The following is a 27,891-nucleotide window of genomic DNA, read 5'->3' on the forward strand; positions in this document are numbered from 1 at the left end:
AATTCAAGCCCAGTTAAATTTTCCTCTCAGTTCTTCCTATTATTAATTATCCTCTCCCCTGCATTGTTCACCTAAAGCTGTTTTCTTTAACAGAAATATTGCATCCACTTCTCACCTTGAATTACTATTCTGCTATTTCAGTTTTCTACAGAAGGTGAATGTTTCATACTTAGTAAGTTAGCAAAAAAGTTATAAAAAGTCCTTTTGATTGCATTAAGTGATCTTTTCTTATATTTATATACAATAAGTATGTAACTGTTTATACACAGGTCTAAAATCATTTTATTTGTTATGTCCAATAAACTCTATCACCAAATTTTGCACACAATGCTAAAAATAACATAATACAAAGAAATATTTATGAATTGTAGTGTTACAAAGAAAAAAAAGTATAAAATTTAAGTGTAATGTTTTGTAGCATGTGATTTGTGGAATTGATTTTTGTTTGAGATTTTTTTCATCAGCCTGGGTTCTAAAGATGTTGGATATGTAAAACACATGTGAAATGACTATCCATTAATTTTTATCTTAATTTCGACTTGTTTATGTTCATACTAGAGAATGTTTTTTTTACAGATATAAGCACTTTCAAATAAGAAAGCCATTCAATATTTTCGCATTTCTGGATATTTTTATGGTGATAGGTCTTTGATAGCAACTGTGATAGTTGGGATTTTTGGTATCGGTAGGTACTGTGAACCAGCCCCAACTTACATGCCCAGTCCCTCCGTTTTTCTCCCTACTTGGAATCAGCCATCAAAAAAATTTTACCACGAAATTCGGTTAACATTGAAATATTTGTGAAAGTCCCACGCATTTCATATTAACTGGCTTCCACTGTAGTTAGTACACAAGTCTTATGATTCTATAAAATTTGAACTAAGATTTTCTTTACATTTATACATAGGATCATAAAACTTTGTATGCAGCCATGGGCCACATACAAAAAGCTCGAAGGCTACACTTTGTGAACTCCTGATTTAGATTAATAGATTAGTTTGGTACTCAATTGTAGAATTTCACCTTGCCAAGTATAACTCCAATTGTAGCATTAATTTTCTGCATTAGTTTCATGATACATTTAGTGTTCCTTTTTCTACAATAATCTTGGAGATATGACTGCTTTTATCTTGGCGCCTCCGTAGCCAGGTGGGAAGGAGCAGCAGCGCATAGCACATGCTTCTTGATTAGACCAGGGTTCTAGCCCGTCACCACCAAATACAGAGGATGTGGAAAGGTCAAGGGAATGACTACCGCATATTCCTGGAGCAATATGGCCTTAGTTGCTAATGCTCCTAAAAACCAAACAACAAAAAACAACATCTTCATAGCAAAACATTCTATAGTTACCAAGAACTGTTTTTCTGTAATTCTTTAAAAAGACATTATTTTCTTAGTGTTTCTTATTCTGCTTGCTTTATTTAAATTTTCTTCTTAAAGGAACCTGAGAAAAGAACTCTACAAAATGCACGTTTTTATTCATTTGATTCCTCACTGAATGATATTCTCTGGATTGCTTCTGACAAAATTGAAGACTCATTTCACCTTGAAAGGTAAATGTCAGATTTTCATTTGTTTATATACAGTGTGAACCAAAAGTCAGGACAAGTTAAACAATGTTTGTCTTGGTTATCTTGAATAGTCTTTTTTTAATTGATCTCCTGTTTCTTTAGTGGTGCATGCAAGACCATATCAACCAGTTTGGTTTACATTCCTTATATGTTTCTGTATCACATAAATATAACAAAATTATCTTTTATAGGTTTTTTAAGTTGTCCTGACGTCTGATTCATGTTGTACTTCTGTATGGCATATTTATATACCAGGTGAGTCAAAAATGGGGCGAATCAAAGATTAGATGACCAATTTGTATTATTATTTTTTTTTCAGATAGGCTGAAACCCATAGAAATAATGGAGAACCAGAGAACATGCAATTAAGTTTTGATGAGAGAAAGGTGATTTTTAAATGGTACTGGAAATTTGAAAATGTCATTGAGGTTCAGCATGCATGCATGGGAAAGACAATATGGAACAAGGGCACCTACTTGTCTGTGTGATAAATTTTAGGAACATGAAACTTTACACAATATTAATAAGACAAGCACTGGAAGAAAAAGGAAATCAAAAAGTATCAAAAACATTGAAGCTATCATGAACAACAACAGTGTTCACAAGAACTGCATTTGAGTCAATTGAGTTTTATAAAAATCTTAAAGGAAATAAATTTGAACCTTTTAGACTACAATTACTGCATGCAGTACAGAAAGATGATCCAGATTGACGAACACAATTTTGTGATTGGTATTGTCATATCAAAAGGATGGAATCAGCCCTTTCGAGGATGCAACTGTCTGGTCATATGAAGCCATATTCAAACTAAATGGACATTTGAATCATCACAACTGTGTTTACTGGGGCAGTGAAAATCTTCACCTTACCTTACAGAAACATGTTAACTTGCCAAGGATAACTGTGTGGATGGGAATCTCCTCTCATGGGATTATTGGATGTCACTATTAATAAATTCAATGTCACTGTTACTGGGGAGAGATCTTGAAATATTAAGGAATTATGCAGTAGTACCCAATAACAGAAGCAAGTTTTCAATACTGTGTTTTTTAACAGGATGGCACACCTCTGCAATTTCATACTGCACTCCTTGACTATTTGGCTAGGGAATTTCATGAACAGTGGATAGATTACTAGGATAGTGCTTTTGAATACCTTCCAAGGTCTCTAGACCTCAGTCCCTTACACTTTTTTTGCAAGAGGATACCTGAAAGACAAAGTGTACAATCAAAAACCAAAAACATCGGAGAATCTGTGGATGGTGGTATAGCAGGAAACATAAAATTTCAACTCATTTGTGCCCTGTTGTATGTGGGAGTGTTGATAAAAGATGTTTATGCATGCATGCTGGAGGAGGACATTTTGAACATCTTAAAAGAATTTAATTTATTAAAAAAATAAAATTATTTTAAATCTTTTAACATGTCCAAACATGTTAAAATTCAGCTGTTAAATTTAAAAAAAAAGTATTTAAATTTATCATCAGATTCACAAATTATGGATTTTTAAAGTGTGTATACAGAATTCTGACTCACCTTGTATATATCAAGATTTATTATCAACCAAACATGGTGGAAAAGTATTATTCTAAAAAAAAGTGTTTCAAAATCAAAATGAGTGAGGTGACTCATTTCTACCTGTATATTTCTCCTGTAACAGTTTCTGGCAAAATTTAAAAAGGACTGATGAAAATTTCATAAAAGATGCTTTACTAAGCAAAATGTTTGATTGGTTTATTGATGTGAAAGGACAGATTCAACAATTAGACCCAAATGGTTCCAGTTATTAAATAAAATTAGCTGCATTTTGGATTTTTTTTTTAAGTCCATCTTCAGACCTGAATTTTGGATTCTATAAAATTATATACAAGAGAAATTAACAGACATTGACACTGCCTCACATGGAATCAGTTTTCTAACTAAGTTAGTGAAAAAAGTGAAATTAAGATAATTGAAAAATTAAAGAATTAGTTTTTAAAATGTCATTTTAAATTAGCCATTGTTTCATTAAAAATATAACTACTCAACAGATAGGATGTACAGATATATATATTAATAGATGTCAGAGCTGCAATGGCTCAATCCATTCTATGTTATATATCAATTAGTTAAGAAAAGGAGGAATTACCTCTATGATGTCCTGTAGAACACTTCTGTGCTAATACTTTCCATTGCTGATTTAACTATGCAAATAATTTACATGGATTCCTCACACTCATAGATAAAATCAATGATCCAGTGCACCATGGAATCGAAGGCCTGTGGACCCCAAACCTGACCCCAAAATACATTGAATCACCAACCCAAATCTTTGAGTGAGAGAAGACAATAAGTCCATTCTTTAAAAACAATTTGAATACTTTGAAACCAATTTAAACAGTAAGTCCATTCTTTAAACACTTTAAAAACAAATGTTAAAAAATTAAAATTAAAAGAATTTTGTAACTTTCCTCTGAAACATTAAGAAATTAAAAGAATTTTGTTATTTCCCTGAAGCAGACAGGGCTTTTCAACTAGAGTCATGATCACAGGAAAGTGTAACCACGAGGTTTGTGACAGAATTTATAGCATGGAGGTTAGTTGCTGTCTTGGCGCATGCGCATGAAGGACTGTGAGTCGAGCGCCTCCATAGCCAGGTGGGAAGGAGCAGCAGTGTGTAGCACACGCTTCTTGATTAGACTGGGGTTCGAGCCCGTCACCACTAAATATGGAGGATGTGGAAAGGTCAGGGAATGACCACCGCATATTCCTGGAGCAATATGGCCTTAGTTGCTAATGCTCCTAAAAACCAAATAACAAACGACAACAACAACAACAACAACGACTGTGAGTCTGAGATGGGGTAGGGGTGATGTACATTGACTGAATTTTGATGTAATTTAATTTCAATTGTCTCAGCAATTAATAATTTGGTGTAATCATGTTGGATGCTAAGTATTTTTGCTTCATTGAATGTGTGGTCCTCACTAATCGCATGGAATGCAAATGTATATATATATATATAATAAGATGTTTATGAAGTAAAAAAGAAGGGAGGCAGGATGGAAAGGCACTGGGAAAAAGCAAAGAAACAAGTAGTAAAACTAAGTCAGTAGTTAAACCAAGATGAAGTTAAAAAAAAAAAAAAAAAAAAAAAAGTAAAGTGGAAGGAATATACAGTATATCTAAAATTTTTTGGAACATATTAAAAAGAGGCAAATAAAGCCAAGATTGTATGCTAATAAATAACAAATCTAGACTGGCATCCTTTAACTAGTGCCAAAGCCAAAAAATAGAAGACATAAGACCATTGAGTTCAGTCTCATCAGAGGGCCATAGGACAACAATAGTCATGGAAAATACTGCATTTTGGATGCAATGCCAATAATTGCAATGGACAGTGACTGACAAAAAATTGTCAGCTCGCCAAAGCAATATATTCACACTGTGGAGGTGCTAATATAGTAAACAAATAAATAAAATGAGGAAAACTTAAGTGCTTACCAGACATGAAGCCAAACTACCAACAGGAGAGTGAAGCTAAATAATTAACTGAAAATAAACAAAATATAGATGACAGCATGAGCATGGCAGTACGTTTGCTGATATTTCTTAATTTCTTCAGCCTTTTTTTTTTTTATTTTTTATTCCTTCATAATACACTAATTTAAAAGTTTATATATAAAATAATACATACATAACACTTGGAAGCCTGTACAATATACAGTGAAACTTCCCTTTAACGGACAGCCATGGGGAACAAAAATGTGTCTGTTAGAGAGAAGTGTCCGCTAACAAGAAGTCTGAATGAGAAAAAAAAAAAAGAAAGAAAGAAAAATCATTAAACGTTTAATGTAAAATTAAATTAAAATATATACAGATTTTGCACAATATTTTTGTAAATAATATACATACAATTGTGCTATGCATATTATGACTTTATCTTAAGAAAAATACATACAGTAATCACTTATTTTCTTCTGCACCTTCTTCCGGCTGATAATTTTGTTTTCAACATTTGTTTGGAGTGAAGAAACCATTGAAAGTCCTTCAGTATCTTCTTCAGCGGCGAAAAACATTTTTACATTTTTAAACGATTGATTTGTATGAGCGCTTCTTTTATTTTCATCGGTGGTTCGTCGTTAATATGTTCTTCGACAGAATGACCTCCTTCCATTTCTTCATCCTCATGAGGAACTTCTTGAAAAATATCGATGATAATGTCGTTGATATCTAGAGCATCATCTTCTGTAGTGAGGGTTGAGTCTATATCTTTGTAGCCAGGGTCGGTCACTTGTAGCGGAAGTATCGTACATTATCAATAGATGTTGAAGTTCTTGTTCTTCTTGGTGCTCCACATTGCTGTTCACAACTTCAATTTTTGCGTTTGAGAAGCCAGACTTTACAAAACAGTTCACAACAGTTTGTTTTCTAATTGCATTTACTGAAGAGGAAATCCATTGAATCGCATCTAGGATGCTGATTTTCTTTGCAAGGTCACTCGCACATGTTACATCGTTCATGTTTGCAATGAGATGTCTTAAAACACGTTTTCTGTAGTGAAGTTTAAAATTTTTTATTATCCCTTGATCCAAGGGCTGACACTCTGCAGGTATGTTTGGTGGCAGAAAAACGATTTGAATGTTGGACAATTCAATGTGCTGGTGAGATGCAGCATTATCCATGAAAAGAATAATTTTTCTGTTTTGACGAATCATGTTTTGGTTAAAGTGACTTATCCATTCGCTCATGATATCTTGTGTCATCCACGCTTTTGTATTAGACTTCCAGTCAACATTCAAAAGATTCAACTTTATGCCCTTGAAACAACAAGGATTTTGTGGTTTTCCTATAACAAGAGGTTCTTCAAAGTCTCCCAGCATATTTGTACACAATAGTACAGTCAAGCGTTCCTTAGAAATTTTTCCGTCCTGGCACTTTTCGTTTTTTAGACTCATTGTTTTTTCAGGAAGAGCTTTAAAAAACAACCCTGTTTCATCACAGTTGTAAATATCCTTAGCTTCAAAATCACGACATAAATCTTCCAATTTGTCTGTGACAAAATTGGAAGATTTATTACAACCGCAGTATCAACAGATCCACCTTCACCACTTACGGTTTTCCAAGAAATTTTATGCCAAGTTTTGAACTTGTCTAGCCATCCCACAGAAGCTTTGAACTCATTTACTCACATAGATTTCGCAACCTCCAAAGCCTTTTCCCAAATAATAGGCCCATTAATGGGAATTTTTTTAGCACATTCGCGACAAAACCACTCATACGTAACATTGTCAATTTGAAGTCCAACAGTTTTCGGGAATGATTTTTGAACCTGATCATTTCCGTGTTGCCAAAATTGTTTGAGCAGTTCATTTTTTTCTTTAGAATGTCGCTTACCTGCGTCTTTCCGATTTTGAATTTTGCAGCGAGATTGCGAACACTATTTTTTTGCCGATCATACGCATTAATGAGTTCGACTTTATCTTTTAAAGTTAAATGTTTACGAGAAGACATTGTGCACTTCACACGACACTGAACAAAACTGAAACTGAAAAGACGAAAGGCCAACCATATTCCCCTGCACACACCGAATTCATCAGAAGTTTTACACGTGCCTTAAAATTCTTGAAAAAGGGTTTAGAACCGCGATGTAAACCTTGATAAAATTCAGAGAATCGGAAATAGAAAATAAACACACGATTGAGGCAATATGTGGAAGAAAAGTTCCTAGAAAAAGGGCCGTAAGCTCGCCCGCTGTCCGTTATGGGGAGATCAAATTAAGTGCTAATCTAAATGAAACAGTGCAGATTGCCTCTCCGCGTCCGTTACAGGGAACGTCCGCTAGACAGAAGCTGCAAACACGTTTAAACCAATAGAGGTAAGTTGGGGAATTTGAAAATGTCCGTTGTAGAGAGATGTCCGTTAACGAGAGGCGTCCATTAGGAGACGTTTCACTGCATAACACTTAATATATTTCCACGTAATGTTCGTCTCAAGGTTAATTTAAAATAACGTTATCTTTTAACTCGTTTGTAAGTTATACTTCTATAAAATAGTCATCAGAAATAGCTCAGCAAATTCAGTCAGTACAAATATTTCAACATCAAAATCACCACTTTCCTTAAGTACTGGATATTCTGTTGAATTAACTGGATAGTTGGGTAGCAGAACCCGATATCAAAAAAGGCAATTCTTTCTTAATATGAATTATGGAAGTCAGAACTTAAACCATTCTTGGTTATCTGTTCATTAAACTTCCTATTTGTCACCTTCCCACTTGCCAAATTTCTGTAGCAAAAAGTCAGTATGCATGCCAGCATTATGCATGCTGCATATTTAAATCCATGTAATACCACAAAATACAGCATTATTTTTGCAATCTCTGTCTTGTTTTGTGATTTCCTTCAAACCCATTTTCCCTTCTTGGAATGTAAACAGAAAAGATATTTACTTATTTATTTTGGAAGGTGGACTGTATTAGCATTTTCTGAGTTTGGCCCATAATATATTCATATTTTATCTGCAATCCTAGGAGATTTTTCAGATAGCACAGTAAAAATAATGAATAACATCATTATTAACCTTCCCAATTTTCTTTATGTAGATAACAGTTTTTTTTTTTTTTTTTTTTTATGAAAACCCCAAACCTCAGAAGTATTAGAACCTATAGTACTTACTACCATGCTTGGGTTGCTAGTTGAGAAGACGAGGGAAGATATTTGTTGACGTTAGATTTGAACTTCTGTAGACTGTAATTTTCAGAAAATACATATGAAGGAAGGTTGTTCCAGAAAACGACAGTTGAATGAATAAACGAGGAAGATGAAAAGTTGGGTCTGGGAGTTTGAAGATGGACAATAAATGGATGCTGGCTGGTGGCGGCATGTGTTCGGACTGAAAGAGAGAGCAGGAATTATAGAAGCCAATTCAGAAGTACAGTGCCCATTGAAGTATCTGTAGAAAAAGACATGCAGCAGAAACAGTACATCTATGAGACAGCGAGTGTACAGACTCAGTTAGAGTAGAGATGAGTAATTTATTAACCTAACTGCCCTCTTCTGAACGGAATGTAGAAGCCTGAGAGAGGTTTTTGGGGCACCGCCCCAGATGTGGGAACAATATTCCATGGTAGAGCAGATTTGCAATTTGTACAGAGTGAACAGCTGTTTGGAAGAAAAGTAACGCTGAGAGCGAAAGAGAAAACCAAGTTTTTCAGATGAAGAGAAAGCAATATTTGTAATGTGCTTGTGCCAAGAGAGATTAGAAGTCAGGGTAATCCCCAAAAGAGATATATCATTTTGCCTAGAAATCGGAGTGTCACAAAAGATAAGCATAGGAGCAGAAGAATCCTTTTGGCGAGATATAAGACAAGGCTGAGTTTTAGAAGGATTGAAATCGACTAAGTTGTCTTTGCCCCACTGGAGAATTACTTGGAAATCGGCATTTGAGGAATTGGTAGCGGATATTCGAGAACTTCAGATATTCGGATATTCAATCAGCTTCAGCTGATTTAGCAGGTAGATTTCTCAAAATGGAAAGTGGAATGCAATGTGCTATCATCGGCTAAACTATGGATAGGATTTCCAGTCAATGGAAGAAGGTCATTAATATATAAGAGGAAAAGAGTGGGGGAAAGAACTGAACCTTGGGGAACACTAGCATTAGTAGAGAAGTTAGAAGACAGAGAGCCATCTAACATCGCCCTCAGCGAGCGATCAGATAGAAAACTGGATAACCAATTATAAAAAAGCAGTTGGCAAACCATAAGATAGAAGCATATTTAGAAGACCTTTATGCCAGACATGATCGTAAGCCTTTGAGATGTCAAGGGCAACTGCCTGTGTTTCATCAAACTTTTCCATTGAATTTAACCATCAAGGAAAATTACTTCACTGTTAGGAAAGTTGGATTGGAGAAAGTCAAATTGCAAAGAGAGGAAGTCAAAGAGCTCCAAGTGATTAGTGGAGTTGGGAGAAAGATAGAGAAAACAGATGAATTTCACAGAATGGGTATAGAGATTTTAAGCCAGAGACAATCGAAAAGAGGAGATTCCAAATTACCAAATCTCTGACAGGGAATATCAGAATGGACATATGCACAAGTACCACCTTTTTAGGCAAAAGGAATCATACAGCGAATAATTTGGGCAACTGAGATGAGCAGTAGTTGAATCAACCGATAACTGAGATTCTGTCAGAAAAAGTACATGGGGGTTTGGCAGACTGCAAGTGGAAATGGACATTGTTGAGATTAGAATTGAGACCACATATATTTGTGAAATGAACTAGGAAGTGTTTAGGAAGTTTAGATCTTTTCGCAGATAAGCTTACTCTATTAGTTTGACAATTCATGGTGTATTCAATAGCAAGAAAAAGTGGTGGGGGGACATGCTATATGAAGTAATGAAATTTTTGGATGTGGTATACACATGGTAAGAATATACCCAGATCCTTGACATAACGTGGCCTCAACAATGCCCCCCGTATACACACTACTCGGATTCCCTCCAGTCACTATCTGGCAGAGTAGAGGTAGCAAGATTATACACTAGCTGATCCGGAAGCCTTCTAAAGAGTTACCAATAGGTTCGGTCCAGCGTACTAACTAGTGGCTGACCAGTGAACACTATTTTAGAGCTGTACCCTCGAAATGTAAGGAAGACTGGATCTCGCCATGATGTCCATCATAACCTCAAAACTCCTGCTTACATTGGTTCACACCTGGGTGGTCGCCCATAGTGTGCTTGGGCGTGGGGGTTATACCCAGGATTACTAACAGTCCCACCATCATGAAGGTGCAAGCAGAGGATTGGCTGTCACAGACCGTTTGGACTTCGCCGAAATTGGGTCCACTTGACTTGGGTGTCACCCGTATATCAGTTCCATCAGTGTTTTAGACTCCCAGGTAGCAAGTACAGCTTGTCTGGCATATCTGAGAGAATGTTTGTGACAACCTCAAGAACCAAGTTGATTGAACTAGAGAAAAAAAAAATTGAAAAAAGCTAGGGCTTCTTCGGTATTCATATTTTTTTCTTATTTTGTGCTGTGTACTCCTTCTTGCTTGGTATCTCATCCATAATTGGCTGTGTGGTAACAGTTCCCAAACTGGGATCCAAGAAACAATGTGTAGTGAGGTCAAATGCAGCTTTATACAGCACAAAAGCAGGTACTCCACCTTGCTTAAAAGATCATATTGCTAAAGTATACAATGGGTATGCATCATTAACTGAAAAAAAAAGCAGAAATAAAAATATATAAGGCATGGGAGGTAAAAAAAATCCCATGTCATGTAATTTAATGACACCGGACCCACCAATGCCAGCCCAGTACATAAAAAAAAAATACATAGACATAACTGTTGCGTTTTTTCTTAATGACTCTGTAGATGCACTGTGCGATTTTATTGCTTCTGTTTTGCACATAGGATGTATGGTGACAGCCACCCATTCAGTTATTTGTCATAGCCCATTTCCAAACTAGAATTTTATTTTAAGTGCCATCGTGCAAAATTCAAAACCAAAATTAAATGTAAAGATAGTATCAATATTTTTATTTTTGTTAAGCAAAGATACAATTTTTTTCTGTTCCGTTTCCATTTTTCTATTTGATATTAGATGAAAATTGCTAATTATTATCATGGGGCTTTTTTTTATTTGTGTTTTTTTACTTATTTTATACACTATTATATTTATAAGAAATTTGACAATTAAAATTTAACAGATGGAGAGCAAAGAAACGCTTGTCTTTTTCTGAAATCCTAGAGGCATATAGCCATGAAGCAGAATTTAAATATCGTAGGTAAGTAGCAATTGTTTTCCATTCATTGATAAATCTGATTATTAGCCAGTTATGTTATTAAAAGAGTTAACATCTGTTTTATATGAAGTGTATTTTCATATGAGTGTGGATATGTAGTTGAACTCCCTTATAATGAGCACCAAAATAAAAAGTTCATGATTTTAATTAGTAATATTATTATTGTAGTTTGGAATAGCATTTCAGACATTAGTAGTAGTAGAGGCATATGATCAAGAAAGCAAGCTTATGCAGCATCAGCCCATTTCATCACTCCATTCGTTCCAAATGCCTGTCCAGCTCAGCCTTAAATTTATTTTGGCTATCAACTCCACAACAAAAGATGGAAGTCTTTTCCACCAATCAACTACCAGCTGGCTAAAGGCAAATTTTTTTCGCACACATCTATTCTACAGCTATCTTCCCTCAATTTGAATCTATGCCCTCTCAGGTTCTTAAGCTGAGCAAAAGGAAGAATCCCATCAGCATTCAGCTTGCTCAACCCATTCAAGGCCTTATACACCTCAATCAGATCACCTCACAGGTGCTTACTCTCCAGGTGCTACAATTTGCAGAACTTAAGCCTTTCTTGGAAAGAGTACCCCCTTTGTTCCCCTCACCAATCTTGTTTCCCTTCTTTGTACTCATTCTAGCTCTGCATCCTTCCTAAAATGAGGCCCACAGACCTATACACAGTACTCTAGGTGTGGCCTGACCATTGCCTTTGTACAACGTGATAATCACGTCCCTGTCCCTGCTAGCAAAATTCCTATATATCATTGACAAGACTCCATGAAATGCCCTAAAAGCCTGTCTGCACCGCTCAGCGAACTTCATATTTAACTGCACAATTTCCCCCAGGTCTTTTTCACTTCCCTAAGTGTAGTACTACACAGTTGGTATGTTTCTCTTGGGTTATTGCTACCCATATGCAGTACTTTGCATTTGTCAATGTTAAATTTCAGTTGCCACTTCTCAGCCCATTTGCCCAACTTATCTAGATCCAGTTGGAGTAGTATACTGTCTTTACTGGCATTGTATTATAGGCCTAATGACTCGAATGAGTACAATGAACAATTGGACAGAGAAATAGAGTGGGCTAGTAAATCAGAATGTCTTATAATGGGGGATTTTAACTTCCCAGATATTGACTGGAACTTGTGGGTTGGTCTCTCACACACTAGTCAGACTTTTGTGGATTTATTGGATGATTGTTTTCTGCAGCAATGTGTTTGAGAGGCAACCAGAGAGATTAATATTCTTGATCTGGTTAACAACAGTGACCATTCGTGTATTAAGAATTTGCAGATAAAGGGAACCACTAGGTGGCAGTGATCACAGTGTACTGATGTGGGATTTACTTAAAGATTTAATTACCATCAGGGATAAAGGAAAGGGTTTTTGCTTCCATAAAGGTGAGTACAGTGGTCTCAGAAAGTTTTTAAATTCTGTACAGTGGGATCAACTGACGATGTTACCAACAGTAAATTCTAAGTAGGAAGCGTTCAAGGAATTAATTGTGGATGCTACTAAAGGTTAGCATTAGCATTTAGCATTAGAATTAGTAGAGGCATTTGATGCAAGAAAGCAAGCTTATGCAGCATCAGACAAAAAAAAAATAAATAAATAAAATAAAATAAAAAATAACCACTTCCACTTCACCCCTCTGTTCGTTCGAAATACCTGTCCAGCTGAGCCTTAAACTTATTTAGGCTATCAACTTCCACAACAAGGGATGGAAGTCTGTTCCACCAACCAACCACCCACTGGCTAAAGGCAAATTTCCTCACGTCTATCCTACATCTGTCTTTCCTCAATTTGAATTTATGCCCTCTCAGGTGATTTTTCTGAGCAAGAGGAAGAATCCCATCAGCATTGAGCATGCTCAAACCATTCAATGCTTTATACACCTCAATCAGATCACCTCGCTGGTGCCTAGTCTCCAGACACTGTAATTTGCAAAACTTAAGCCTTTCTTCGTAAGAGCACCCCTTTGTTCCATTCACCAATCTTATTGCCCTTCTCTGTACTCGTTACAGCATCAATACATCTTTCTTGAAATGAGGCCTCCAAACCTGTATACAGTACTCTAGGTGTGGCCTGACCATTGCTTTATACAAGGGAATAATCACCTCCTTATCCCTGCTAGAAAAATTTCTATATATCATCGACAATACACCATGAGCTACTCTTGCAGCCCGTCTGCACTGCTCAGAAAACTTCATATCTGCCTACACAACCACCCCAGATCCCTTTCATTCTCTACCACTGTCAGTGTAGTACCACAGAGTTGATACGTTGCTCTGGGGTTACTGTTTCCCATATGTAGTACTTTACATTTGTCAATGTTAAACTTCATTTGCCACCTCTCAGCCCATCTGCTCAACCTTTCCAGATCCTGTTGCAGTAGCATAGTGTCAGTAGTGTCCTTGACAACCCTGCTAACCTTCGTATCGTCTACAAACTTGGACATTAAGCTTGATACGCCATCATCAATATCATTTATAAATACAGAAAACAATAATGGACCCAATACTGAACCCTGAGGGACTCCACTAATAACATTAGTCCACGATGAGCAGTGTTCATTGATTACCATTCTCTGTCTTCTCCCACTCAACCACCACTTTATCAATAGCAGCAATTTGCCTCCAATGCCACACTGCTCCAATTTGTGCAGCAGTCTTCCATGTGTCTTCCAGCAGTCTTCCATACAGTCTTCCAGCAGTCTTGCACTGCTTCTATTAGAATGAGCAGAAGCCTGAAAAACAAGATGCATGGTATTTCAGAGACTGCTGGGAGCCATTGCAGTACAAGTAAACACATGGGTTGTGTTAGGGTAGCTAAGAATAGAAACAGGTGCAGGTATACTTCTGTGTACACCAATGCTAGGAGTTCAGTAAATAAATTTGATGAATTTGAGGTATTACTCAAAACATCAAAGGCAGATATTGTTGGGATATCAGAGACGTGGTGTCACACAGAAATAAGGGATGCAGAACTGGAATTTGGGGAGTACAAAGTCTACAGAAAGGATAGACAGGATAGGAAGGGGGGAGGGGTTATGCTATTAGTTAAGAAACACATAAAAACCAAGGAAGTGAAGCCAGTCGACATCGCTGGACAGTGCAGTATAGAGTCAGTTTGGTGTGACATAAGCATTGGGAGATCAAAATTGAGAGTAGGAGTGTGCTATAGGCCTAATGACTCTGATGAGTATAATAAGGAACTGTACAGGGAAATAGAGTGGGCCAGTAAATCAGAGAGTCTTATAATGGGAGATTTTAATTTCCCAGATATTGACTGGAATTTGGGGGCTGGTCACTCACACACTAGCAGGGCTTTTGTGAATTTATTGGATGATTGTTTTCTACATCAGCATGTTCGGGAGGCAACTAGAGGGAGTAATACTCTTGATTTGATTATCAGCAGTGATTCTTCATGCATTAAGAATCTGCAGATAAATGAACCACTAGGTGGCAGTGATCACAGTGTGCTGAAGTGGGATCTACTCAAAGAGGTAACTACCATTAGGAGTAAAGGGAAGGGTTATTGCTTCCGTAAAGGCGACTACGATGGACTGAGACAGTATTTAAATTCTATACAGTGGGACCAACTGATGATGTTACCAACAGCAAATGCAAAATGGTAAGCATTTAAAGAACTTATCTTGGAAGCTACTAGACTTTACATACCAACTAAGAAATATTGTTCAAGGTTTAGGCCTAAATGGATGTCAGATGAACTAATGAGGCATATGGCAGAGAAGAAAAATGCATGGGATACTTACAAATTAACACACGACACAGAAGCCTATGATGATATGCAACCAAGTTACAAAGGAGGTTAGGCAGGCGAAGGCAGATTACGAGAAATCCTTGGCAAGGGATGCAAAGAAAAACAGCAAAGAGTTCTTTACTTATGTAAACTCTAGAAGGAAGGGGATGAATCAGATTGGTCCACTTGATATTGATGGGTCAACTGTTCATGATCCTGCTCAGGTAGCTAACAAACTAAATGAATATTTTGCATCGACATTCACACATGAGGAGTTATTCAGCGAGGGGAATGCCAGAGGTGTATTCAATTCTAGCAGTAAGCTACAGAATCTTGAAATAACTCGGAGTAAAGTGGACGAGAAACTGCTGAAAATAAACACAAGAAAGGCACCCGGGGTGGATGGGATCTATCCAGTTATATTAAAGGAGGCAGCAAAGGAAGTAAGCAAACCATTAGCCATAATTATGAGAGCTTCCTTGGACTCAGGGGAGATACCCATAGACTGGAAAAGTGTAAATGTGACCCCAATTCATAAAGGAGGATCAAAGGCTGACACAAGTAATTATAGACCTGTGAGCTTAACTTCTGTTCCAGGAAAATTAATGGAGGCACTGGTTAAAGAAGCACTGCAGGATCATTTAGAAAAGACTTCAGTTATAGCTCAGACACAGCATGGTTTTGTTAAGGGGAAGTCTTGCCTGACCAATTTGATTGGATACTATGATGCAGTCACAAAAGAACTGGATGCAGGGAATAACTTTGATATTATATACTTGGATCTTAGAAAGGCTTTTGATACTGTTGCACATGGAAGACTGCTACACAAATTGGAGTAGTGTGACATTGGAGGCAAATTGCTGCTATGGATAAAGGGGTGGTTGAGGGGGAGAAGACAGAGAGTGGTAATCAATGGACACTGCTCATCGTGGACTAATGTCATTAGTGGAGTCCCTCAGGGTTCAGTGTTGGGTCCATTATTGTTTTCTGTATTTATAAATGATATTGATGATGGTATGTCAAGCTTAATGTCCAAGATATAAAGGTTGGCAGGGTTGTCAAGGACACTACTGACACTATGCTGCTGCAACAGGATCTGGAAAGGTTGAGCAGATGGGCTGAGAGGTGGCAAATCGAGTTTAACATTGACAAATGTAAAGTACTACACATGGGAAACAGCAACCCCAGAGCAACGTATCAACTCTGTGGTACTACACTGACAGTGGTAGAGAATGAAAGGGACTTGGGGGTGGTTGTGCAGGCAGATATGAAGTTCTCTGAGCAGTGCAGACGGGCTGCAAGAGTAGCTCATGGAGTATTGTCAATGATATACAGGAATTTTTCCAGCAGGGATAAGGAGGTGATTATTCCATTGTATAAGGCAATGGTCAGGCCACACCTAGAGTACTGTATACAGGTCTGGAGGCCTCATTTCAAGAAGGATGTAGAGCTGCTAGAACGAGTACAGAGAAGGGCACAAGATTAGTGAATGGAACAAAGGGGTGCTCTTACGAAGAAAGGCTTAAGTTTTGCAAATTACAGTGTCTGGAGACTAGGCACCAGCGAGGTGATCTGATAGAGGTGTATAAAGCCTTGAATGGTTTAAGCATGCTCTATGCTGATGGGATTCTTCCTCTAGCTCAGAAAAATCACCTGAGAGGGCATAAATTCAAATTGAGGAAAGACAGATGTAGGATAGACGTGCGGAAATTTGCCTTTAGCCAGCGGGTGGTTAGTTGGTGGAACAGACTTCCATCCCGTGTAGTGGAGGTTGATAGCCTAAATAAGTTTAAGGCTCAGCTGGACAGGTATATTGAAAGAACAGAGGGGTGAACAAAAAAAAAAAAAGTGGTTTTTTTTTTTTTGGCTGATGCTGCATAAGCTTGCTTTCTTGCATCAAATGCCTCTACTAATGCTAATGCTAATGTGCAACAGTATCAAAAGCCTTTCTAAGATCCAAGTATATAATATCAAAGTTATTCCCTGCATCCAGTTATTTTGTGACTGCATCATAGTATCCAATCAAATTGGCCAGGCAAGACTTCCCCTTAACAAAACCATGCTGTGTCTGAGCTATAACTGAAGTCTTGTCTAGATGATCCTACAGTGCTTCTTTAACCAGTGCCTCCATTAATTTTCTGGGAACAGAAGTTAAACTAACAGGTCTATAATTACTTGTGTCGCCTTTGATCCTCCTTTGTGAATTGGGGTCACATTTGCACATCTCCAGTCCATGGGTATTTCCCCTGAGTCCAAGGAAGCTCTCATAATTATGGCTAAGGGTTTGTTTACTTCCTTTGCTGCCTCCTTTAATATAACTGGATAGATCCCATCCACCCCAGGTGCCTTTCTTGTATTTATCTTCAACAATTTCTCCTCCACTTTACTCTCAGTTATTACAAGATTCTCTAGCTTACTGCCAGCGTTGAATATACCTCCTGCATTCCCCTCGCTGAATAATTCCTCATGTGTGAATGTCGATGCAAAATATTCTTTAGTTTGTTAGCTACCCAAGCAGGATCATCAACAGTTGACCCATCGATATCAAGTGGACCAATCTGATTCATCCTCTTCCTTCTAGAGTTTACATAAGTAAAGAACTCTTTGCTGTTTTTCTTTGCATCCCTTGCCAAGGATTTCTCGTAATCTGCCTTCGCCTGCCTAACCTCCTTTGTAACTTGGTTATAGATCAACTTGTATCTATCATAGGCTTCTGTGTCACGTGTTAATTTGTATGTATCCCATGCATTTTTCTTCTCTGCCATATGTCTCATTAGTTCATCTGACATCCACTTAGGCCTAAACCTTGAACAATATTTCTTAGTTGGTATGTAAAGCCTAGTAGCTTCCAAGTTAAGTTCTTTGAATGCGTCCCATTTTGAATTTGCTGTTGGTAACATCATCAGTTGGTCCCACTGTATAGAATTTAAATACTGTCTCAGTCCATCGTAGGTGCCTTTACGAAAGCAATAACCTTTCCCTTTACCCCTAATGGTAGTTACCTCTTTGAGTAAATTCCACTTCAGCACACTGTGATCACTGCCACTTAGTGGTTCATTTACCTGCAGATTCTTAATGCATGAAGAATCACTACTGATAATCAAATCAAGAGTATTACTCCCTCTAGTTGCCTCCCGAACATGCTGATGTAGAAAACAATCATCCAATAAATCCACAAAAGCCTTGCTAGTGTGTGAGTGATCAGCCCCAAAATTCCAGTCAATATCTGGGAAATTAAAATCCCCCATTATAAGACTCTCTGATTTACTGGCCCACTCTATTTCCCTGTACAATTTCTTGTTTTCTCATCAGAGTCATTACGCCTATAGCACACTCCTACTCTCATTTCGATCTCCCAATGCTTATGTCACACCAAACTGACTTGACACTGCACTGTCCAGCAATGTCGACTGGCTTCACTTCCTTGGATTTTATGTATTTCTTAACTAATAGCATAACCCCTCCTCCCTTCCTATCCTGTCTATCCCTTCTGTAGACATTGTACTCCCCAAATTCCAGTTCTGCATTCCTTATATCTGTGTGACACCACGTCTCTGAAATCCCCACAATATCTGCCTTTGAAGTTTTGAGCAATACCTCAAATTCATCAAATTTATTTGACACCAGGGTAGTGGTGTAGCTACTATGTAGGCAGGCAATTGCCTCCGGCCCCGGGACCTTTAGGGGCCCGGCGACTTTGGCTGTCTCCTGTTTTTGCGATTTTCATTAATTAAGTAGGGGCCCGAACATGTTCCTTGCCTTCGGGCCCGAAAATGGGTAGCTACGCTACTGCACTAGGGTCTCCTGAATAGGGAAACTTATTTTATAACCACCCGGTATATTGTCTGTAAATTGCTTGTGTTCTGTGGTCACTTTTCTGTTTTGCCTAACGAGAAACTCTAGTTTCTGGAAGTAAAAACCTTGCCGCCCTAGCCCGAGGTCGATTAACTTAGGCACGTTATGAAAAATGCCTGTAAATATTCCTCCTGTCATCGCCGAGACTCGAACTCAGGTCTTTTCCACCTGGTGTGGGGAAGACGGCGATCTAACAACTGTTCTATCCAATTATGCAGAGAAATAGAATAAATGCAAACCAGTGGGCAGAGCTAGGACAGCTCTCCACTCCTTGTCACAAAGAGCCATGAATAAGCTTTGTAAAGTGAATTTCAACGAAAACCACTAAAGCAGACTTTTTTTTTTTTTTTTTTTCATGATTCTATTAGACTACTTGTATCATCAACTCTGAGAAACATTCAAGAAGTGCTGGATTTTTGATAAATTGGGCTTTTGCATGCCGGATTTTTGAAGTTCCACACTGTATAGAGTGTCACCTTCACTACTGGGCTACAAATAGGAGCACCCTCTCGTGTTTTTATGAGAATTTATTTTTATTTACAAACGATAACGTTTATATTTACTTTAAAGTAAATTTAAAGGCTCATGCCATTCAAATTTCTTAACCCTGAGTAGGGTTAAAGAAGCTGAATCTAGAAATTTTCAACAGCACTAACGTTTAAAATCGTATTAATGAGTGAAAAAAGGTTAATACTAAAAACAAAAACTGGCGAATTAATGCATGCTAAGTAACAATCGATTATGTTTTCTATATGGTCTGAAAGCGTAGTTTATTTAATAAAATGTTATGGGATATGATATAGTAATGAGATTTATTACATATAAATATATAATATGATTTCGAAACGATGATCCTACAAATATTTTTTACTTTTGTAATAAATATTTCGTATATTTATTACTGACTTAAAAGTGTTCAATTAAATGAAATAAAGAAGAAAGTGCCACTTCTATAATCAGAAAAAATCAGCGCTTTATTTGAACAAACAATTACTGTATTTTGAAATAATTTTCTGCAACATTCATTACAACGAAATTTCGGTAGTTTCAAATGATTTATCCACCTTCGAGAAGTTCATTGCAACGGGATTTTATGTTATATGCAATACACATATATACAGAGAGAAACAAAATAATGGAAACACCTTATTATGAAATTTGCAGTTTTTGTAATGGCTGTATGGCATATTCATGAGCATTCCCCCCCCCTTCAGATAGTACTGTGAAAGAAACACAAAAATTGATGTCTATTTAGAAGTGATATAAAAAAGTACATGAAGAAAATGATCGAGCTGTCTGAAATCGGCAACTAAAACTGCCGATTTGTTTAATGTAGTCAGAGCCACAGAGTAGCAACATATTTTACCAACCCCAGGGGCTCACATGTGGTGAGTATGGGTTTGGCACACCCAGGGTTCTGAGCTGGATATCATCATTCTTCTCTTTCTTGGTGATTTCCCTTTACTTTTCTCTCTCTCAGGGTAACTGGGGAATTTTTTTTTTTTTTTTTTGGCCGGTGCAGCATAAGCCTCAGGCTTCCTTGCACCATATAGCTTATAATAATAATACCCTGTGGCAAGGGCAATTGTATCAAAAGTGATGTCTGCAATCACGAAATATGGAAAAACTAAATCTGATTGGATGATTTGTGGTCTAAATTTGAAGCTAGCTGAAAGACCCTGATGGACACAGAATGGGTTTCAGCCCGAAAACAAAATTACTGTCTCAAAAATAACTACAGAACTTAAAATTCCGTTTATTAGCTCTTGGTCACAAATCACAAGTTCCTACAATACGGAGAGGCAACACATCCAGAGAGGCCAGTGGTTGTCCAAGAGGCCTTCTGAACAAAGGAAAGATGTAACATTGTGGTTATTTTTAGTTTGGTTGGGATTTCTAAGTATAAGTTTAGTCACTTGTGAGAGGAGAGTTTTGTTTTGGGCTATTGAGATTGGGTCTAGTTAGTTATTTGGTTTTTAGGAGCATTAGCAACTAAGGCCATATTGCTCCGGGGATATGCAGTGGTCACGGGCTCGAACCCCGTTCTAATCAAGAAGCGTGTGCTACGCCGTCTTAACGTGTGCAGCAACCAGTCAACATCCTTTTACTGTCCAACTTCAAACCCCAGAACCACCTTTTCTTCTTCATCATTTATTCATTCACCAACTTCATCAACTTCCGTATTTTGGAACAACCTTCCTTCATATATATATATCTTAAAAATTACAATCTATAGAAGTTGAAGTGTAATGTCAAAAAAAAAAAAATCTTTTATCTTCGGAACCTTCAATCTATGCACGGTACTAAGTACATAGGTTCTAAAACCTCTCGTGTTTTTTTTTTCTTTTTCTTTTCAATACATACGAATAAAAGAAATAAATAAAAATCCTTCATATGAAGAATAGTGTGTCCATATTACGTTAAAAAAAATGGTGCATCAAAACAAAGCCCCTCCCCCACTAAAAAAAAACTCAAAGTGTGCCTCGGGGACGTCCCATACTTTGGAACATGCTGCATTGACCCACTACATATAATTTAAATTGGTGTGTTTAAGGCTTTTAAGCCATTTAAGTCTGACCAAAAATAAATCAACAATAATAAACTAAATAAAATCCCATAAAAAACTAAATAAAAATCAATTTTCTGTTCAATATTTTATGCAGCCTCCTATGTACTCTGTTCATCACCCACATTACTACTTATTAATCGGCAGTTCATTGCAGAGGAAGCAGCGTTCACCAGATATCAGTGCCGTATCCAGGTGTCATCGTAAGGTGGGGGGGGAGATGGCGACCAGACTTTTGAGGTTTTTTTTTTAGAATGCCTCCTGCGTTCATTTTCTTTAATTTCAAATTTTTGGTTAAGCTGGAACATATGCCTCTTCTGCCCACCCCTGAATACGTCCCTGCCAGGCAGTTCAAAATTAAGGCACGGGCCAGCAGGACACTTGCCAGGAGCGCCAAATTTTACAAATCATAAAAATAAAAAATAAATATATATATATATATATATATCGTTAAAAAACGGGCCGCCAAAAAATCGTTCTGCTCGGGGCGCGAAAATAACTTTGTCCAGCACGGCTGCCAGACATCATTTCATGGAAAGGATTGTTAACCACAATAAGTATGATGAGTGGAGTCATCTCTTCATCTTGCTTCTGGCAGCTATGTGAATGGCACATGCCACCATCTGCCTTAAGAGGCACGAAATCTCTGAGGATGATAGCCAACAGATTGAAGAGGGCCGACAGGTTCTTACCACCCAGAGCGCTGCAGTCAATTCACAGCTTATGACAATATGGAAACTGACTTTGGTAAGTTTGTAGAAAATCAGAACTATAGAAGACAAACCGCGGTATGGTTCGCTGAGACTACTGTTGCATAGAAGTTTAGTGTATTTCGTTCAACCACTGTGTATGCATCATCAGCCATTTTCAATCCACTGTAGGATGAAGGCCTCTCCAACAACTTTCCAGTTCCTTCTGTTTTGTGCAATGGCCATCCATTCACTACCCACAAACTCATGAATTTCATCTGTCCATTTCCATCGTTGTCTTCAGGGTTTCCTCTAGCTCCTCTTGGGTACCATTCTTTTATTTCCTTAGTCCATCTGTCATCATGTCTTTGAGCTATGTGTCCTGCCCATTTTAGACTGTGCCATTTTAGAATGTGGACCATTTTAGAATGTGCTTTAAGTTTGCTGCCTAATCCATGTTTCTCTTCTTATCTAACAGTGTGATTCCCAATATAATTCGTTCCATTCGTTGCTGTGTAGTTCTCAGCTTCTCTTCTATTCTTTTGCTGAGTGTCCAAGTTTCACTTCCATAAGTCGTGGTGGAGAGTTTGTTAATTTGGTTTTTAGGAGCATTAACAACTAAGGCCATATTGCTCCGGGGATATGCCGTGGTCATTCCCTGACCTTTCCGCATCCTCCGTATTTGGTGGGCACGGGCTCGAACCTCGGTCTAATCAAGAAGCGTGCGCTACGCACTACTGCTCCTGCCCACCTGGCTACGGAGGCGCCTCGTGGTGGAGAGTATACATTGGTTCATTATTATACGTTTCAGACAAATTGGGATATTGCTCCTGAGTATGTGACTATATTTCCTGAATGCTATCTATCCAAAATTTATTCTTCTCTTGACTTCCAGCCATTTATCATTATTACAGCTAATGACTTGTCCCAGATAAGTACATGAATCCACCATTTCAATTACTGCTCCTTCAATCATTATATCCCTTTCTGTGGCATACTTGTTCATCATTACTTTTGTTTTAGCCATATTCATCTTTAGCCAAAAATCCTTACTAACTCTACATAACTGATTAAGATTTTCCTCTAATTCTTTGGGATCATAGCTTATGACCACAATGTCATCTACAAATTGACAATGGTTTAGGTATTCTCCATTCACATTGACTCCTTTCTGCGACCAGTCTAATCTTCTGAAAGCTTTCTCAAAGTCAGCTGCTGTTGTTATTATTTGGTTTTTAGGAGCATTAGCAACTAAGACCATATTGCTCCGGGGATATGCGGTGGTCAATCGCTGACCTTTCCGCATCCTCCGCATTTGGTGGTTTTCAGGTGGAAACTTTGCTATCATCCACCTTCTTTTTTTCTTAATTTGTTTCTCCCCCTCCTCACCTGTGTCTCCCCCACTCCCTCTTTCATTTACCAGAGTTTTTTTTTCTCTGCTGGGGTCCTCCCTGGCAAGATCAGGCATTGCCTAGGGTTTGCCCCCATCAGAGACCTTTCGATTTCTTACTACACCAAGTCTGTGGCTAGATGGCCAGAGGAACAACAGACCAACACAACCCAACACTACACTATGCATCTTAACTGTGACAATCTGCTGCTTGACAATCAACACTATACACCATGTCTGTTCTGTATATATTGTGTTCCCCATATTCAAATTCTGGATCCCTTATATCTGAGTGGCTCTATTTCTCTAATATCCCTACAATGTCTGCATTTGATTACTTGACCAGCACTTCAAATTCATCACATTTATTTACTATGCTCCTTGCATTAGTGTACATGCAAGTATACCTGAACTTACTCTTAGTTATCCTAATACAGCCCATGTATTTCCTTGTTCAATGATGACTCACAGCAGGCCTTTAAATCCCCAGTACCTTTTTTCCTGGGCTGCTGCATGTTCGAATAGAAGCAGGACAGCATGTTGCAATAGAAGCAGTGCAGCATTGGCCAAAAAAATAATTTTTTTTTTACCCATTTCACCTATCAGTCCCCTTCAATAGTTTTTGTAGTATTTCCTAGAATTTATTCAAACTATCCACTTCTACAGCAATGGATGGAAGCCTGTTCAAACTATCACCACCTATTGGCTGAAGGAAAACTTCTGCCCATATGTTCAGGAACCATCCTTCCTCAATTTGAGCTTGAAGAACAGGGTGGTGGATGCCCTCGAAGGAATAAAATTGGGGCCCATCAAGCTCTCAGCTGCCCACATCAATGCTACAGCCAGCACTTGATCATCATGCAACAAAATGGCAACCCCAAGGCAGAATGTGCTAGTCCCACAGGAGCTAGTTCTCAGTGACTCAATTGTCAGAGAAATGGGAAATATATTGTGCAAAAAGGATAGGTGGAACAGGACCAGGGTATGTCTGCCATGGGCAAAAGTTGATGACATTGTATGACAGATATAATTTTTTAAGCTGGTATTGTTGTACATGTTGGCAATACTGACATTAAGAGCAGGAGATCTGCAGACTGACTTAAGAAGTACAGGACAACGTTGAAAAAAAGTCGAGAGTTAGGGTTAAATTTGAAAGTATCTGCAATAAGAGATTGTGCAAGGCTCAAGGGTATAATTTTTTTCAGCGTGGTCTGGGTTGTTAACAGGAGAGACTGACTGCTTCTTCAGGGATCGATTTGATACTCTTAAATAGAAAGGGTGCAAGAATATTTGCTGATACTAATGAGACAGCATTAGGTGGGTCGGAAAACCACTAGCTTGGGGGGGGGGAATACACAGACTAATAGATTAACAACAGCCACAGTTAGAGGTGAAAGTAATTCTTGCAATTGCTTCTATTGGAATGAACAGCAGTCTTGAAAGCAAGGTGCTAGGGATTTCAAGGACTGCTACAAGACATCATGAAACAAGTAAATACATGGAGACTGTGTTAGGGTAATTAAAAGTAAGAACAGGTGCATGTACACCAATTCTAGGAGCACAGTAAATAAATTTGATAAATTTCAAGTGCTAATGAAGACATCAAAGGCAGATATTATTGGGATATCAGAGACGTGATGTCACACACTTGTAAGGAATGCAGAATGTGAATTTGGGGATTACAATGCATACAGAAAGGACAGACAAGATAGGAAGGGAGGTGGGGTTATGCTGTTAGTTAAGAAACACATAAAATCTAAGGCAGTGAATCCAGTTGACATGGATGGACAGTGCGATGTTGAGTCAGTTTGGTGTGACATAAGCACTGGAAAAGCAAAAATGAGGGTAGGAGTGTGTTATAGGCCTAATGACTCTGACAAGTACAATGAACAACTGTACAGAGAAATAGTGGGCCAGTAAATTAGAATGTCTTATAATGGTGGATTTTAACTTTCCAGATATTGACTGGAACTTGTGGGTTGGTCAGTCACACTCTAGCCAGACTTTTGTGGATTTATTGGATGACTGTTTTTTACAGCAGCATGTTCGAGAGGCAACCAGAGGGAGTAATACTCTTGATCTGATTATCAGCAGTGATTCTTCATGCATTAAGAATCTGCAGATAAAAGAACCACTAGGTGGTAGTGATCTCAGTGTACTGATGTAGGATTTACTTAAAGATGTAACTGTTATCAGGGGTAAAGGAAAGAGTTTTTGCTTTCAGACAGTTTTTAAATTCTATACAGTGGAACCAACTGATGATGTTACCAACAGTAAATTCTAAATGGGAAGTATTCATAGAATTAATTTTGGAAGCTACTAGGCTTTGCATGCCAACTAAGAAATACTGCTCAAAGTTTAGGCCTCAATGGATGTCAGATGAACTAATGAGAGTGGTGTCAGAGAATAAAAATGCATGGGATCTATAGAAATTATTATGCATCACAGAAGCCTATGGTAGATGGTCAGGTGCAAGGAAGGAGACGAATCAAATTGGTCCACTTGATATTGATGGTTCAACTGTTGATGATCCTGCTGACAAACTGGAGGAATATTTTGCATCTACATTCACACATGATGAATACTTTAGGGACGTAGATGCCAGAAGTTTATCAAACTCTAACAGAGAGGAAATTGGAAGAGAAGTTGTTGAAGTTAAACATAAGAAAAGCACCTTGGATGGAGGCGTCTCCGTAGCCAGGTGGGAAGGAGCAGCAGTGCGTAGCATACGCTTCTTGATTAGACCGGGGTTCGAGCCCGTCACCACCAAATACGGAGGATGCGGAAAGGTCAAGGGAATGACCACCGCATATTCCCGGAGCAATATGGCCTTAGTTGCTAATGCTCCTAAAAACCAAATAACAACAACAACCTTGGATGGATGAAATCTATCCAATTATATTAAGGGAGGCAGTGAAGGAAGTAAGTAAAACCCCTAGTCATAATTATGAGAGCATCCTTGGATCATCAGTGGAGGACCCTGCAGACTGGAGATGCGAAATGTATCCCCAATACCCAAAGAGGGTTCAAAGGTGATTAATTGAAGACCTGTTAGTTTAACTTCTGTTCCAGGGAAAATAATGGAATCACTGGTAGAATAAATAATGCAGAATAATCTAGATCAGGTTGTAATTATACTTCAGATATAGAATGGGTTTGGTAAGGGAAAATCTTGTCTGACCAATTTGATTGAATACTGCGATGTGGTTACAAAGGACCTGAATGCAAAAAATAATTTTGATATTTTGATGTCATATACTTTGAATTTTGGAAAGCTCTTGATACTGTTGCACATAAAAGATTGCTGTACAAATTGGAGCAGTGTGGCATTAAGGGCAAGTTGCTACTGTGGGTAAAGCGATGGTTGAGTGGGAGAAGATAAAGACTGGTAATCAATGTACATTGCTGTTCATGGACTAATGTTATTGATGGAGTCCCCCATAGTTCAGTGTTGGGCCATTGTTGTTTTCTATATTTATGAAGATATTGATGAAGGCACATCAGGCTTAATGTCCAAGTTTGCAGATGATACAAAGGTTGACAGGGTTATTAATGACAGTAATGACAGTATGCTGCTGCGACAATATGTAGAAAAGTTGGATAAATGGGCTGAGAAGTGGCAACTGAAGTTTAACCTTGACAAATGCAATGTACTGCATATGGGTAGAAGTAATACCAGAGAAACGTGCCAACTATGTGGTACTCCAATCAGGGTGATACAGAATGAAAAAGACCTGGAGGTAATTGTGCAGTTGGATATGAAGTTCTCTGAGTAGTGCAGACGGGCTACCAGAGCAGGTCATGGAGTTTTGCCAATGATATATAGGAATTTTGCTAGCAGAGATAAGGAGGGGATGATCCCATTGTATAAGGCAATGATTAGGCCACATCTGGAGTACTGCATACAAGTCTGGGGGCCTCATTTTAGGAAGGATGTAGAGCCACTGGATCCAGTACAGAGAAGGGCAATGAGATTGGTGAGGAAAATAAAAGGGTGCTCTTACAAAGAATGGCTTCAGTTCTGCAAATTGCAGTGTTTGGAGACTAGGCAATTACGGAGTGATCTGTTTGAGGTGTTTAAGTTTTTGAATGGATTGAGCAATGCCATAAAGAAAAATTTCTTCTTCATAACTTCACATTTTATCAGTTCTCATCAGTATCTCCAATCGTTATTTCTGCAATTCAACAAAGCTAGACAATTACTTGCAAAAACTGTTATGACTATAAGGGAATTTCCTTACATTTGATCTATAATTATCTTTCCTTCATTT

General features: G+C 38.0%; 1 protein-coding gene across 1 annotated transcript in view; it reads left to right on the forward strand.

Annotated features, from left to right (window-relative positions):
• LOC150082636 (L-fucose kinase-like) overlaps window positions 1-27,891 on the forward strand; it is a 162,397-nt gene that overhangs the window by 74,833 nt on the left and 59,673 nt on the right. Inside the window, exons 15-16 of the mRNA XM_090377884.1 lie at window positions 1,441-1,553; window positions 11,269-11,346. Of these exons, the coding sequence (XP_090234010.1) occupies window positions 1,441-1,553; window positions 11,269-11,346 (191 nt within the window). The remainder of the gene's footprint in view (window positions 1-1,440; window positions 1,554-11,268; window positions 11,347-27,891) is intronic.

Source organism: Mastigoproctus giganteus, chromosome 7 (genome assembly GCF_048544385.1).
Source record: "Mastigoproctus giganteus isolate SK-2022 chromosome 7, ASM4854438v1, whole genome shotgun sequence".
Lineage (NCBI taxonomy): Eukaryota > Metazoa > Arthropoda > Arachnida > Uropygi > Thelyphonidae > Mastigoproctus > Mastigoproctus giganteus.